This window comes from Hemiscyllium ocellatum, chromosome 24 (assembly GCF_020745735.1).
Source record: "Hemiscyllium ocellatum isolate sHemOce1 chromosome 24, sHemOce1.pat.X.cur, whole genome shotgun sequence".
In the NCBI taxonomy this organism is placed as follows: Eukaryota; Metazoa; Chordata; class Chondrichthyes; order Orectolobiformes; family Hemiscylliidae; genus Hemiscyllium; species Hemiscyllium ocellatum.
The window spans coordinates 12,566,642-12,583,387 of record NC_083424.1 but is presented as its reverse complement, the minus strand read 5'-3'; the positions used below and the strand labels follow the sequence as shown (position 1 = coordinate 12,583,387).

Below are 16,746 nucleotides of genomic sequence, written 5' to 3'. Positions count from 1 at the left end.
ATAAATGTCTGATGGCTGGTTAGTTAGCTTTCTGACACTAAATTTTAAAGCTCATACCTTAACAGACAAGGTATTTGAAACACTGTAGAAACAGTTACACAAGGTAACACGTTCAGGAAAGCAGGAAACTAGGATGGGAAGTAACTGGAAATAAAATAAATCTTACCGGTATTCTCAGGGAGATTCTGAAAGAAAAGGCAGTGATTCAGTTAAACTTTGTTGTCAATGTCCAAACATTCTCCATCAACCCAAGAGACATAATTCTTGGTTCTGGTCAATGGGATACAGATTATTTTGAGAGAGAAGAGAAAATTTGCTTTATTCAGAAATCCGAAGAAAGGGCCATGTTCCCAGGTGCAGGTCACCAAACATTGAAAAGGACAGTAAGGGAGCAATATGGAAAAGTGGTTAGTTGAAGCAACTCTCGTATCGTGAAAGACAGCATGGTGGCATAGTGATTAGCACTGCTGCCTCACAGCACCAGAGAACCGGGTTCAATTCCCGCCTCAGGCAACTGTCTGTTTGCACATTCTCCCAGTGTCTGCATGGGTTTCCTCCGGGTGCTCCGGTTTCCTCACACAGTCCATAGATGTGCAGTTCAGATGAATTGGCCGTGCTAAATTGCCCACAGTGTTAGGTGAAGGGGTAAATGTAGGGGAATGGGTCTGGGCAGGTTGCTCTTCAGAGGGTCGGTGTGGTCTTGTTGGGCCGAAGGGCCTGTTTCCACACTGTAAGTAATCTAATATGTAAGAAAGAGTTATGAACTTCTAAGTCTTAAAGTCTTAGCAAAGCATGGTTTTCAGTTAATTGCGACACACGTGGGTGTGAAGGGGGAAAGAAGAATGTGAAGGGTGGCACTGTGGCTCAGTGATCAGCAATGCTGCCTTACAGCACCAGGGACCCAGGGTCTATACCAGCCTCAGGTGACTGTTTATGTGGAGCTTGCACATTTTTTTGTCTGTGTGGATTTCCTCCAGGTTTCCTCCCACATTCCAAAGATGTGAAGGTTAGGTGAAATAGCCATGCCAAATTGCCCATAGTGTTCAGGGATGTGTAGGTTGGGTGCATTAGTCAGGGTAAAGGTAGAGTAATGGGGAACAGGTTTGGATAGGATACTCTTTGTAGGGTTGGCGTGGAGTTGTTGGGCCGAAGGACCTGTTTCCACACCGTAGGGATCTCATTCTTGTTCTATAAGGCTGGTTATTTAGAACTTGCAAGACATAAATCATCAAAAGCATTCATCAAATAAAAAGGAAGGCGGGAGGCAGGGAAAAAAAAAGATGAATTGAGTTATGAGAGAGGGAGCTGTGAGATGAAGAGAGTAAAAGAGTGATGTAGGGAGATGGAGGACATGGGAGAGCAACAGAAGGGCTGGGGTAGGAGTGCAGGGTGTGGGAGGCAAGGAGAGGGATTAGGAATAAGAAATCAAAGGACAAAGCTAGATGATGCAGGAAAGAAGAGAGGAGAAGATTATGAAAAGCTAGATGAAATATTAACTATAAATCACAAGGCCTTTCGTATCCCTCATCCACGATTGTGAAAACTTTCCATCACATACGCATTGCATTTAGTCCAGAACTACATTGCAACACTTCGTATTTGTGATGGAAAGTGAAAATATTCTCAGGTGCATCACAGAAAAAGTGTTGAAATAATAGCTACTGTTTCAGAGGACCACTATTTCCAGGTTTTCTTCGAACACTAACACGAGACAATGATCTCATTGTCTCAGTCTGGTGAAGATTCTAGTACAGGTAGAAGATCCTTTATCCGAACATCCAAAAACCGAAAAGCTCTGAAATCCAAAAGTATTTTTGTGAAACATTTTTTTCATTAACAAGGTCGTTTGGTGAGCAAACAGTTAACCCAAGTCGACACCCACTTGATGCGTGTCATTCAGATGCAACGTGGGGGTGGCGTGGCCAAGCACGTACTTAGAAGTCTACTCCTCTGTTAAGATTTTTAAAAATTTCGCTATTAAACCTTTACTTATTCTGAAAACCAAAACATTCTGAATTCCGAAAAACAGCTGGTCCTGAGCATTTCGGATAAAAGATTTTCTACCTGTACCACAGCAGTACCAAGGATGCACTTCAGTCAGACATTAGTCAAACAGAGAATATAATCAAACAGACTGTAACGTGTTGTGAAGAAGATGTGTAGCACCATAAGTCCCTTGTTTTACTGAAATTTGATTTGCCACAAACTGGCTGAAAATTGTGTATGTGCAACCTCAGATCAAATGTCCCTCACGGTCAAAGATCAACCTTGCATTAGAAAATGGTGGGTGCAGTGGAATCAAGTAACACGTTCAACACTGAAGAATCTTTAGTACCTTTCAAAGGAGGAAGCTGCTGCACAGATCTGCAAATGTTGAACAAGTGAAATGCAGCATTACACTCAGTACTTACACATGAAAGATACAGTCTACAAGTATTCCAGTGTATGAATGATCCAGCGACTCACCTGACTGTTAACACCAGGTTGATAAGCTAATATTTTAGCTGTTACTGCAGGTGGTAGCTGAGTGCTGACAATTCTGAAAACAGAACATTTACAGGTAATACAGAAATTGTATATTACTGAAAAAGGATACACTTTTGCAAAGTTTTCACCTTTTACTCGTCTGGATCATTTTTGCCACAAAATGATTAGATTCCCTATAGTATGGAAACAGAACCTTCGGCCCAACAAGTTCACACCGCCCCTCCGAACAGTAATCCACCCAGACCCATTCCCCTACCTTATCTTTACCCCTGACAAATGCACGTAATACGATGGGCAATTTTTCATGGCCAATTCACCTGACCTGCACATCTCTGAATTGTGGGAGGAAACCCACTTGGACACGGGGAGACTGTCCATGTGGAGTTTGCACAGTCTCCTGAGGCTGGAATTGAACCTGGAACTCTGGCGCTGTGGGGCAGCAGTGCTAACTACTGAGCCACCAGATAAGGAGACAAAAAGATAAAGAGACAAAAGGTTTCAACAAAACGTATTTTTTTCCATCAATGCATATTATTGTGTACATCGGCATCTAATATTGGGACATAGACCATGTCAATCTAACACTGATTTACACATCCATGATATACGTGAAAATTATTTCAAAGTGTCAAGTCCCTATGTCCCAATATTCTCCAGATTCCATCTGAAAACTGTGACATGTTTCACCAGCACCAACAGTCTTCTGATTCATAGATAAAGTGGCACAAGTCCAGGCAAGGATGGTCAACTGGCTATTTGACCAGGAGGACATCACAGATAAGAGTGACCATGTCCTCAACTGACCAAAGACATGTACAAATGCAATGAGCACGGCTGTTTCTTCCCCACCTCTTGTCCAAGGATCTGAAGGGGATTGTGAAATCTTCACCCTGGCCTTTATCCAAATCAGTTAACCCAAAGCACAAATCAGAGAAGCCTCACCACACTGAGTTCTGTAATTACTAAAGGATGTCTGCAGGATGCTGGATCTATTTTTCATTCATTTTATACAGGGGAGGTGAAGCTGGTCTACATATTAAAAATAAAAAATACTGCAGTTTAAAAGAGCTATACCTCAAAAGCAAGCATCATAAGGCAAGGACTGTTAATTAATAGATGTTGGCTTCTATTAGTGGAAATAATGTGGAAGCAGAGCACAGTGCAAACTTACAGGTTTTTGTAAAGGATGCAACCAGCCAGGATCTCTGGGCAACGCTGACAAGTCTGTAAGATGAGCGCAGCTTTCAGCAGCAGCAGGGGTTCCACCTTTCGTTGGAAGACAGATAGAGTAGAGGACTGGATCAGAAAACCTGGCTTCGGGAAGCTACAAGTCAACTTCAGATCAACACATGGTGAAGTCAGGCCATGTATTCAGCCAGACAAAATGTTTTTTTTAAGATTAGAATACTTAGTGTGGAAACAGGCCCTTCGACCCAACAAGTCCACACCGACCCGCCGAAGCGCAACCCACCCATACGCCTACATTTACCCCTTACCTAACACTACGGGCAATTTAGCATGGCCAATTCACCTGACCCGCACATCTTTGGACTGTGGGAGGAAACCGGAGCACCCGGAGGAAACCCACGCAGACACGGGGAGAACGTACAAACTCCACACAGTCAGTCGCCTGAGTCGGGAATTGAACCCAGGTCTCAGGCGCTGTGAGACAGCAGTGCTAACCACTGTGCCACCGTGCCGCCCACAAATCATGTTAATCACCACGCAATTATGAAACCCATTGTGAACCTCTTAAAACTTCAGGAATACCTCAGAGTTACACTCTGAAATTTCTGCAGTATTAACATTTTTATTGGGCTGGAACTCCACCCCCCCTGCCCCCACCCCCCTCAAAGTGCAATCATCAAGGTTTCATATAAATGGCGGGACATATTATTTTGAGGTAAGAATCTGCCTCATCCATGTCATTCTGTGCCTCACAGCATCAGCCATCTGATATATTGATGGAATAATGTGGCACAGTCTTTAGAATTAGGGGATGAGCAACTCAGGTAGGAGTTCCTTAACCTTCAACCACGACTACAGAATAACTTCATTCATCTCGTCAGTATTTTACACAGAAAACAGCTGCAGCACTGTCCCACATATAAGCAGTCAGCGCTCTTCAAAATAATTTGACGCACTTGGAAATATGTTTTTCAAATTCTAAGCAATGCAATGGTATGCCTCCATCTACAAAGAGGTGTTGCTTGATGAAGGAAATTGGCAAAATCTGTGTCAAATGGATTGGGCTGATCAACAACCTCTTTTTTTTTGCTTCGTTGTGCAAGCTTGATGTTGAAATATCAAAACCATTTCAAGGGATAATGGATTTCTCAATCAGATCATTTCCCACTGCGAATCGTGCAAACCCAAGAACAGGCCCAAGCCAGTGGTCTTGAAACCTGTCCAATCTACCTCCAATTACCCTGAAAGGGTAAGGTACCTCAACTGTTTGAGCAGCAAGTGAAGCTAACTCTTACAAACTTGTACTTTGCTGTAGCAACTCAAATAACCAATCTGTTCACCACGAACAGATTGCTGCCTTCAGGTCATAAAGGCATTCTGCCCATCACACCAATGAGTAATACAATATGTGAATTTCTGTGCTGGGTTCATGTTACATATGAAGCCTACACATCCCAAAGACTGGTACATCATATCAAAATAGCATATGCCTTTGGCTGTTTGCAAAAAGCAAGGTTCTGACCTAACAAAACCAGCCTTACTTGCAAAATTCAAAACAGTGTACAACATTTGTTTTGATTCTACAATTGGTCAACTTTTCTAATTAATACAGATTTTGCAAACTATTTAAGGTTGGGTTCCTAGTGTGATGCTCGTACGTGTATGGAAGCTACATACATAAATACAGATGGGACTGATATTTGCAGACAAAAAGAATGTGTACATACAATGCATCCCTTTCTACTCAACAAAATAGGTAACAACTATTCTCTTTTTTTTCCTCAAGCGATGCCTGATAAATCAGAGTCCACCCAAACGAAAAGGTTTAAAGTGTAAACAAAGCTTGGCAGCTAACTGTCAATCACCATCTAACTGGTGTATTTCCCTCCTCTAACTGGTGAACAGATATAAATAGGAGTGTCAGAGGTTCTGTTCACTCAGAGAGCTAGATCAGTGTCAAAGAATTTCCACATGTAAGTAAACAGTGACAGGATACCTGCCTCTGTGGAGTTATTTCAATGCTGAATGATTATTTCACTTCAGTATTCACAGCAGAAAAGGAGGAGAGGTTATCGGAAGTCCCAAAGAAATTAACAGAAGATCAGGGACAGCGTAAAAATAAAATCAGCTTAAGTAATAATCAGTTCCATGAATTTCCCCGTTATTGAAGAGTGACAAATCCCCAGGACCTGATAGTTTCCATCCACGGGTGTTAAAGGAGGTCGGATAGGGCACTGCTGATGCCCTAACCACTGTTTTTCAGAGTTCTCTGTATTGAGGTGTTGTACTTCTGGATTGGAATATCACTCATGTCACTTGCTCTTTAAGAAAGGGGACAGCGTAAAACCAGTGAATTACAGACCAGTTAGCCTAACAACAAGGGTGGGGAAATTGTTGGAGTCCAATATCAAGGATAGGGTAATTGATCATCCCAAAACATTTCAGTTAATAACAGAGAGTCAACATGGATTCATGAAAGATAAGTCATGCCCAACAAACCTCAGAGATTTTTGAAGAAATGACCAAAGGTGGTAGACAGAGGTAAATCGATCAATGTTGTTTACATGGATTTTCAGAAAACTTCTGATAAAATCCCACAGAAGATGGTTAGCTAAGTGGAAGCCGACAGAACTGAGGGCAATTTACTGACATGGACAGGAAATTGGTTGAGTGGAATGAACAGAGTTGGAATAATGGGTCAGTACTAAAACTGGCAGGACATGATTTTCTACAGAGATCAGTGTTGGGGCCTCCATTATTCACAATATTCATTAATGACTTGGATAATGGCATAAAAAACTGGATGACACAAAATTAGACAGCATTGTTAAACCCTGTTGACGACAGGTAAGATTACAACCGGCTTTGGTAGATTAGGTGAATGGCAAAGCTGTGGCAGATGGATTTTAATGTAAGCAAGAGACTATCCATTTCTGACTGATAAAAGATTAAATCAGGGCTTTTTTTTTAAAGAAGCTGCCAAGTTAAATAGAGTGGATGCAGAACAAGATTTGGGGGTTCAGCTGCAGAATTCTTTGCAATGCCATGAGCAGTTACAGAAAGTAGTCAGGACGACTAATGGAATGCTAGTCTTCATATGTAAAGGGCGGGAGGCATTATGCTGTAGTTATACAAAACCCTGGTGAGACACCAGTTAGAGTACTGTCAGCATACCTAGGGACCACACCTTAGGAAGCATGTTTACAGAGTGATGCTTGGACTTCAGTGGTTATGTTAGGAGGAGAAATTAGTCAAATTAGGCCTTTCTTCTCTAGAATTTGGAAGGTTAATGTGTGGTCTAATCGAGGTCTTCAGGATATTAAAAAGGGAAAAACAGAGTAGATAAAAATAAACTATTTCCACTGGTTGAAGATTCTAGAAACCGGGGAGCATAGTCTAAGAATGAGGACCATTCAGGAGATGTCAGAAAGCAAAACATGGTGGAGTTTTGGAACCCTCTTCTCCAGATGATGGTTGATGCAAATTTAATCATTAAATTTCAATCTGAGATTGGCAAATTTTTGTTAAGTCAGGGATATGGGCCCAAGACAAGGATATGAAGTTAGGCTACAGATCAGCCATGAATGACGGACCAGGTTCGAGGGGCCAAATGGCCTATTCCTGTTCCTATGGAATCTAGAACTAGAGAACATAGCATAAGTAAAAATTAGAACCAGGCATTTCAAGAATGAAATTAGGAAAGACTTTGATATGATAGCTTGGAAATTGGAAATTCTCTTCTGTCAACAGCACTTGATGCTAGTTCAATCAATCATTAATTTTGAGTGGGAAAAACAATTACAAATAAGTCTTGATCTCACTGTATATCATAACAGGCTTGAGGAGCTGGATAACCTACTCCTGTGTCTATGTTTCCTAACTAAAGCATTTTTTTTCTTAACATCACTTATTAGGCCCAGTTCAGCTAAATTGATATGATTTGAATGTACAACTGAAAAGGATTTTATCCATTGTTGTTTGGAAGCAGGTTTAACAGCAATGTTCAAAAGGAAATTTGATAAATACTTAAAGAGGAAAAAAATTGCAAAGTTATGGGAAAAGAGCAGGGCATAGAATGATTCAGATATTTGTTTTTCCCCATTGTACTGACTTAGGCAGAATTACAACCTCCTATGCTTTGTTATTTTTTGGTTCTGATCTGTAAAATTAGCTTCCATTCCAAGCCCAACTATTCCAGTGAATAACAAACAGAGCGTTCTGAGGAAGGGTCACCAGACCCGAAATATTAACTCTGATTTCTCTTCACTGATGTTGCCAGACTTGCTGAGCTTTTCTAGCAATTTGTGTTTTTGTTTCTGATCTATAGCATCCACAGTTTTATCGGTTTTTATTCCAGTGAATAAGTGGGTTATTGGTTTGGTATTTATTCCTGCTTTAACCTTACAGAAAGTACTGCAAGACAAGAATTTGCCTGTCTCCCTGGACTACACATACTTCAGTCCTGTCCAGGTTAGACAAGGAGTTGAATATCTGGTGCAGGCCACAGCTGTTCTGCTGAATGTGCTCCATATACAGATCCCACTGATGAGTGAGTTCTTCTTGCTTCTGTACCTGGAAATGGAAATCAAAAAACATAAAGAGATAAGAAGTTATTCAGAAAAACAAGAGTTGCATTCCAACAGGTTCTGGAAAGGCAAGTGTTACTCCAACAGAATCTATTCCAGATCAACAGAAATGAAAGGCTTCATTTAACAAATCAACATAGAATGCACTGCAAGAGCTTCAACACAATTATGAACCAGTGCAGATACACAGAACAGAAAAACACCTGAACTTTGGTACAACTTAGCAATTTGACACAGAATTGTTTGCACGGCTGAATTCCAAAATGGGAAAAAAAAATATTGTACTGATGCATTTGTGAGCTTCATTTTGCACTTGGAACTGCTCTGCCAAATTTATAAACGTTCACTGTTGAATTTGGGCACTCAAACTATTAGGTTCAACAGCCCTTTTTTCGACAGGCAGAAACTTTCTTCTTAAAGTCAGAAAGATCAGCAGCAAACAGCTTGTTATGGGATTGTGCTGCCTGCTGTTAAAAACTGGAATGAGGCAAGTTCCTAAGACAATTTAGGCAACTGAGTCCCTACTCACAATTTACTTCCATTTGAAACTAATTCCTATACATCCCAATGGGTTCTGAGAATACCACAATTCTATTGGTCGTAATGAACTCTCACACTGGATTCTGCTGTATATTGTAAAATTGCAACACTGAAAAACAAGTTAGAATCACAATTTTCTTTATCACTGACTATGTGCTTTATAAATGATCGATTTTGATCAAATCAGTAGATGTGATACCAGGTTTTTACAGTCACCAAATAAGCACATCTTTAAAGGTTATTATGTATCGCACAAACAAACACAAGATCCACTCGAACTAAAGGAAGATAATGTTTAAACAGTGGTCATCCAGGAATGCAAGAATTGTATGACTGACTGATTGAAATAGGTGATGAAGGGCTTTTGCCCGAAACATAGATTTTCCTGCTCCTCGGATGCTGCTTGACCTGCTGTGCTTTTCCAGCACCACATTCTTGACTAATCTCCAGCATCTCAGTCCTCACTTTCACTTAGTAAGGACATAGTCAACTCAGGAAAACACTTAAAGAAATAGTAGCTAGCAACAAAATAGAAATTGCAGGAGAAATTCAGCACCTGTTAAGAAAAAGGAAAGTCAAAGTTTCGGGCCCAGTGACCATTCTTCAGAACTTTGCAATTGGAAAGCATTACCTGGTATACATGCTGACTAGGTCCATTGTAAAATGTAAAGATGCCAACAAGTTGATCCAGAAATCTTTTACAGCTCACATCAGGGACTTCTACAGAACATCCAAGAGCCTACCACAGAAGAGAGAAAATATCTCAAGAGTCTCAGATGTACAGCACAGAAACAGACCCTTCAGTCCAACTTGTCCATGCCAACTAGATATCCTAAATTAATTTATTCCATTTGCCAGTATTTAGCCCATACCTATTCCAATCATATACCCAACCAAAATGCCTTCTAAATATTGTAATTGTATCAGCCTCCACCACTTCCTCTAATAGCTCATTCCATATATGCACTACCCTCTACATGAAAAAGTTGCCCCTTAGGTCTTTTTAAATCTTACCCCTCTCACCCTAAACCTATGCCCTCTAGTTTTGGACTCCCCTACCCTGGGAAAAAGGCCTTGGCTATTCACCCTATCCATGCCCCTCATGATTTTATAAACCTCTATAAAGATCAGCCTCCGACACTCCAGGGAAAACAGCCCCAGCCTACTTAGCCTCTCCCTGCAGCTCAAACCCTCCATCTATATGCATTTTAAGCCATTCAGCACCTCCTCCTCTATAATATGGACACTTTTCAAGATGTCACTCTTTATTTCCTCATGTTCTCTATCTTCCATATCCTCTGCACAGCAAACACTGATACAAAATACTCATTTGGTATCTCCTCCATCTCCTGCAGTTCCACACATCTGTGACCTTGCTGATCTTTAAGGGGTCTTATTCTCTCCCTAGTTATTCTTTTGTCCTTAATATATTTGTAGAATCCCTTTAGATTCTCCTTAAAGCTAGTTGCCAACACATGTCTCCTTTTTGCCCTCCTGATTTCCATCTTAAGTATATATAGACCGCCTTTATACTGCCTAGGGATTCACTCAATCTCTTCTGTCTATACCTGATGAATGCTTCCTTCTTTTTCTTAACCATAACCTCAATTTCTTTAGTCATCCAGCACTCCCTACACCTACCAGCCTTGCCTGACATCCTAACAGGAACACTCTGTCTCTGGACTCTTATTATCTAATTTTTGAAGACTCCTCAGTTTCCAGCCATCCCTTTACCTGCAAACAACTGACCCAAGCAGCTCTCGAAAGTTCTTGCCTAATACCGTCAAAATTAGCCTTTCTCCAATTTAGAACTTCAACTTTTATATCCGGTCTATCCTTTTCCATCATTATTTTAGAATTATGGTCGCTGGCCCCAAAGTGCTCCCCCACTGACACCTCAGTTACCTGCCCTGCCTTATTTCCCAAGAGGTCAAGTTTTGCACCTCCTCTAGTAGGTACATCCGCATAGGAACCAGAAAATTTTCTTGTACACACTTATCAAATTCCTCTCCATCTAAACCTTTAACACTATGGCAGTCCCAGTCTATGTTGGGAAAGTTAAAATCCCCTACCATAACCACCCTACTATTCTTACAGATAGCTGAGATCTCCTTACAATTTTGTTTCTCATTTTCCTGCTGACTGTTTGGTGGGGTCTATAGTACAATCCCAACAAGGTGATCATACCTTTCTTATTTTTCACTTCCACTCAAATAACTTCCCAGGACTATTCCCAGGAATATCCTCCCCAAGTACAGCTGTAATGTGATCCCCAATCAAAAATGCCACTCTCCCTCCTCTCTTGTCCCCCCCCTTTCTATCCTTCCTATAGCATCTGTAGTCTGTAACCTTAAGCTGCCAGTCCTGTCCACCTCTGAGCCACATTTCTGTAATTGTTATGATGTCCCAGTGTCATGTTCTCAACCATGCCTCGAGTTCACCTGCCTTACCTGTTCGGCCTTTTGCGTTGAAATAAATGCAGTTTCATTTATCAGTCCGACCTCAGTCTCTGCTTTGTTACTGCCTACCTTGACTGTTTGACTTGCTCCTTTTCCTAACTGTACCAGTCTAGGACTGATTTCTTTCCTCACTATCTCCCTGGATCCCAATTACACCTCCTCCCCTTTTACTAGTGTAAATCCTCCTGAGCAGCTCTAGCAAATCTCCCTGCCGGTATATTAGTCCTCTTCCAATTCAGGTGCAACCTGTCTTTCTTCTACAGGTCTCTTCTATCCCAGAAGAGATATTTACAGTTTGGAAGGGGTGGTGGTCTGGGGGAATCTGCACTTATACATACCCAAAGGTATTCCCCATCCAAACGGATAGCAAACTTCAGCTTTCGCAAGTGGATTAAACTGGGTGGTGATCCAGAAATTTCACTAATGCAGCAAACCACACCGGCTATCTGCCCACACAGCAATTCCTGTTGGTCAGGAGTAGTCTGTTCAAGAAAAGTGAGAGTTAAGATTTAGAGAGTCAGTCAAAAGTGACAGGGAAAAAAGATGGATCTAAAATGGAAAGAAAACTTTTCAAGTGACTTTTAGTTGAGGATGAAATGTTGCAACTTACCTGACCACATCTTTTAAATTTAAACAAGTGACTCCCAGTTGCTAAATTTGCAAAAGGCACCGCAAAGCTGAGCCACATAGGCCAGGAGGCCAGTTCCCAGTTAGGATGGCCTAAGCTGATTTCAGCTAGGTGGCTAATGGAGCATTAGAAATAGAATCATAGAATCCTAAAGTGTGGAAATAGGCCATTGAGTCTAAACCAACCCACCAAAGAGCATCCCACACAGACCCAAACCCTCCACCCTATCTACATGACACTGCATTTACCATTTCTAATCCTCCCAGCCTGCACGTGCCTAGTCACGATGGATAATTGTGCATGGCCGATCCACCTAATCTGCACAGCTTTGGACTGTGGGAGGAAAGCGGAGCACCTGGACAAAACCCACACAAGACATGGAGAGTACATGCAAACTCCACACAGTCACCAAAGGCTGGAATTGAACCCAGTTCCCTGGTGCTGTGAGGAATCTGTACTGACCACTGAGACACCATGCAGCCCAATAATTGAAGCCTGTGGGGTATGAAAATCAGCTGAAGCCTGCTCACCAATAAGTCAGGTTTTCAAATGCAGACGATAGACAACAGATTCAACCACATTGGCTCTTTTCCAGTTGACAAATATGACAACATTCACAATCTAAGCTTACCCGTGGAAATGGTCGCTCAGACATTAAACATGACTCTAGTACACAATAGCACCGAGGAGAAGTAAGCAACAAATGAACGAAAAGACAAACAAATAATTGATGGTTTTAAAATTAAAGAGAACCTTCAGATTTCCTACATTTAGCTGGTAATCAGGTAAAAGTTTTTATTCATTTGTTCATAGGATGAGAGTGTCATTTGCTAGGCCAGTGTTTATTGCCCATCCCTAATGGCCTTTGCGAAGGTGGTAGTGAACTGCATTCTTGCACATCTGCAGGTCTTTCAGATGAATATACATCCACAGTCCTGTTAAGAAGGAAGGGTGACATTTCAGGATTTTGACCAGCAATTGTAAAGGAATGCTGATAGAATTCCAAGTTAGGATGATGAGTGGCTTGGAGGGGAACTTGGTGGTGTTCCTAAGCATCTGCTGCTCTTGTTCTTCCAGGTAGAGGTTTCATGTGTGAAAGATACTGTTAAACAAACCTTGATGAGTTGCTGCATGCGTCTAGTGAAAGGTACAAAATGCTGCTACCGTGTACTGGTGGTGGAGAGAGTGAGTATTGAAGAGGTCAAGGGGCTGCTTCATCCTAAAAGGCTTCTCCAGTGTTATTGGAGCTACACTCATCCAGGCAAATGGAGAATACTCCATCACATTCCTGACTTGTGAGTAAGGAAGCATGTTGTTCACCACCCATTTATATGGGTGTCCAGTTCAGTTTCAGTCCTAGGACGGCCATCTTAGAAAAATTCAGCAATGTTAATGCTAATGAACATCAAGGGGAAACTAGATTCTCTCTTGGCTGAGATGGTCATTGCCTACAATTCTTTGGTGTGAATGTTATTTGCCATCCAAACCTGGATGTTGTCCAGATTTTGCTACATATGTACATTGTCTTCTTCCCTACCCAATAAGTAATGAATGGCACTGAATGTTCTGCAATTATCACCAAACAACACCATCTCTGGCCTTATGATGGAGGCATGATCATTTATTGGCCCTGGAATACTACCCTGAGGAACTTCTTCGATGATAACCTGGGTAGTGATGACTAACCTCCAACAAACCTAAGTGTCTTCCTTTGTGCAATTTATGACTCCAACCAACAAAGAGTTTTTCCTCAGTTCTTAATGACTCCAGTTTTGACAAGACTTCTCGATGGCACACTTGGTCAAATGTTGCCTTGATATCAAGTGTTATCAATCTTATCTCACCTCTGGCATTCACCTCTTTTGACCACAATTGGACCAAGGCTCTATGAGGTCAGGAGCAGAGTGGCCCCTGTGGAAACCAAACTGAGCTCAGTTATTGCTGAGAAAGTGCCACTTGTCAACAACCATTCCATCACTTTGCTAATGACTGAAGGTACACTACTGATGGTAATTGGCCAGGTTGGACTTGTCTTGCTTTTGCGTATAGAACATAACCAAGCAATTTTCCACATTGCCAGATAGATGCTAGTGTTGGAGCCATAGTGGAACATTTGGTTAAGGCAAGTTCTAAAGCACAATTTTTTATTATTACTGACAGAAAAACAAACACAGAAAACAAAGAAGTAGTGGATGTGAGCACAGATACAACATTTAAGACATTTAGATAAGCACATGAATAAGGAAGAGTTGGAGGGATATGGGCCAAGTTCAGGCAGGTGGGACTAGTTTAGTTTGGGATTATGGTCGACATGGACTGGTTGGACTGAACGGTCTGTTTCTGTGCTTTATGACCTCTGTCTATGATTCTATAACTTGCCAAGGCCCATAGTCTGTGCAAAGTCCAGTGAATTTAGCTTTTTTTATAACATATGGCAAAAGTCATATTGGCTGAAGACTGACATCTCTTATGTTGTGGATGTCAGAAGACGATGATGTCACTTTATGTTGTAATAATTTATCTCCATCAACATGGCAGTTCATTGGCTAAGTATTACAGACTGGGAAAATAAATGAATCATGACACGTAACTGCTCATGGTGTATGTTCACATAAAGACTAGATGAGAATAATATTGGCAGCTGAAAAGGATTTCCCCCCACCCTCAACCTCCCTTTTATGCTTGCTACTCTGCCCACACCCACTGTGGAGGAATAGATGACAACCTGGATGTGTCTTCATGAGTAGGCCTGTAATTCTGCATAATCTGACATCTTCAGAGTAACTAAAGTGAAAAGAAACTCACACAGGAAGGTTCTCACTCCGAACTGTTACTCAATAACTCTTTCTAAGAAGTGTAACATTTATAGTCGGTTACATTGATCATTTAGGGTAAATTCAGAAAACATTTGTTAAAACAAAACATAAACATAGGGGCAGCTCAGTGGTTAGCGCTACTGCCTCACAGTGCCCCAGGGACCTGGGTTCAATTCCCACCTCAGGCGACTGTCTGGAGTTTGCATATTCTCTCTGTATCTGTGTGGGTTTCTTCCCACAATCCAAAAGTGTGCAGGCCAGGTCGCCTACAGTGTTAGATGCATTAGTCAGGGGTTAAATATAGGGTAGGGGAATGGGTCTGGGTGGGTTACTCTTCAGAGGGTTGGTGTGGACTTGTTGGACCGCAGGGCCTGTTTCCATATTGGAGGGATTCTAATTTAAACGTGAGGGTATTGAAATGTATTGCCATTTTGTTCATAAATTAAGCTAATTTAATTACATTGATACAGGAATCCTGGTTTGTACCTCTTCCCCTCCAAAAGAAGTAAACTACCACTTTAATTTCGAGTCTCACCTGTGAAGGGAAAAAATAATAGATCCCAGCTCTCGTTGGATCTCCCTCTTCTTTAACTTTTGAAGTATCATAGAGAAAGAAATAGTTGCACCTAGACATAAAGGAACAATAAATGAGAAAGATTACACAGACCAACATATATGTGCTGATATCGGTTAACTTTCTTCTCCCTGATAACACTAAGTCAATGACAACTTAGAAACCTGTTTCACAAATAACTCGGTGTGAAAGCAGATATAAGCACGTGCGCAGTCTATCTGGTGCATCAGTAGATGCAGGAAAACCTTAAAGTCATGTTAAATACTGGAGCTGCATTCAATTTAGAAAATGTCCTCCCATAAGTTTGTAAAGCACACATGGGATTTAATTTTCTTCCGTCAATTTACATGTTGTGGTAATTTAACACTGGAGGGAAGTAATGTTTGTGCTAGCAAAAGGAACATTTCCCGTTTCAAACACACAGCGTCAACACTCAGTAATCCCAGGTGATATATAGCATAGGTTGATACAAGAGAACAGTCTGTAATTGCTCTGAACATGTACCTCAGCATCCAGGACAGGGAAACATCCTTCAGCCATCTTTCAAACTGTTAGAATAAAATTGTTGTCATCTTTAAAAAAATTGTTGCAGTGTGATTTATGCCAGTTGAAAACTGGATTGAGACTGATCAATGTACGTTATATTAGGATATTTTAAAAAGGACAAGAGATGCACGTACTCAGCTCGGCTGGATCAGAAGCCAGCTCATGGTTTTACGTGATGCTATGGTGAAACTTTCTTTCTCCACTGTGGATTTGCTACTTTTAATTAATTTAAGCCTTTGATGTTGTTTCATAAGCTTATGGTGTTTTAAAATAAAATATTGTAATTGTAGCAGTCTCCACCACTTCCTCTGGCAGTTCATTCCATACACACACCATCCACTTGGTGAAAACATTGCCCCTTAGGTCCCTTTTAAATCCTTCCACTCTCACCGTAAACCTATGCCCTCTAGTTTTGGACTCCCCTACTCTGAGGAAAAGACCTTGGTTATTTACCCTCTCCATGTCCCTCATGACCTTATAAACCAATATAAGATCACCACTCAGCCTCTAATGCTCCAGGGAAAACAGCCCCAGTCTATTCAGCCTCTCCCTATAGCTCAAAGTCCTGGCATCCTTTTCTGAACTCTTCCTAGTTTCACAACATCCTTCTTATAGTAGGGAGACCAGAATTGCAGAATTTTAATAAGTAATAATAGGGGAGGAAAAATGATACATATTAGACAAACAACAAATTTTGCTCTCTTACATTGAAAGAAAATGCTATGATTGGTTTCAAAATTGATTGGGTTATTTTATAAGACAGTCCCATTTATTTTGAAGAGAAACTCAACCCTCTTCTTCAGAAAGCAGTTACATGGACATAATTCCCAATATAAACCCATGAAATTAAATTCCATTCTTTCCCTGATCTCCTTATATATTCCATTCATCCCATACAACTTTAAATTGCAGATTTTTATTA

General features: G+C 41.1%; 1 protein-coding gene across 1 annotated transcript in view; it reads right to left on the bottom strand.

The window, feature by feature from the left end:
* Positions 1-16,746, bottom strand: part of hps4 (HPS4 biogenesis of lysosomal organelles complex 3 subunit 2) — a 48,857-nt gene that overhangs the window by 23,082 nt on the left and 9,029 nt on the right. Inside the window, exons 2-8 of the mRNA XM_060843469.1 lie at positions 15,240-15,330; positions 11,599-11,742; positions 9,433-9,540; positions 8,131-8,247; positions 3,659-3,753; positions 2,467-2,539; positions 167-185 (exon numbers count right to left, since the gene is read on the bottom strand). Of these exons, the coding sequence (XP_060699452.1) occupies positions 167-185; positions 2,467-2,539; positions 3,659-3,753; positions 8,131-8,247; positions 9,433-9,540; positions 11,599-11,742; positions 15,240-15,330 (647 nt within the window). The remainder of the gene's footprint in view (positions 1-166; positions 186-2,466; positions 2,540-3,658; positions 3,754-8,130; positions 8,248-9,432; positions 9,541-11,598; positions 11,743-15,239; positions 15,331-16,746) is intronic.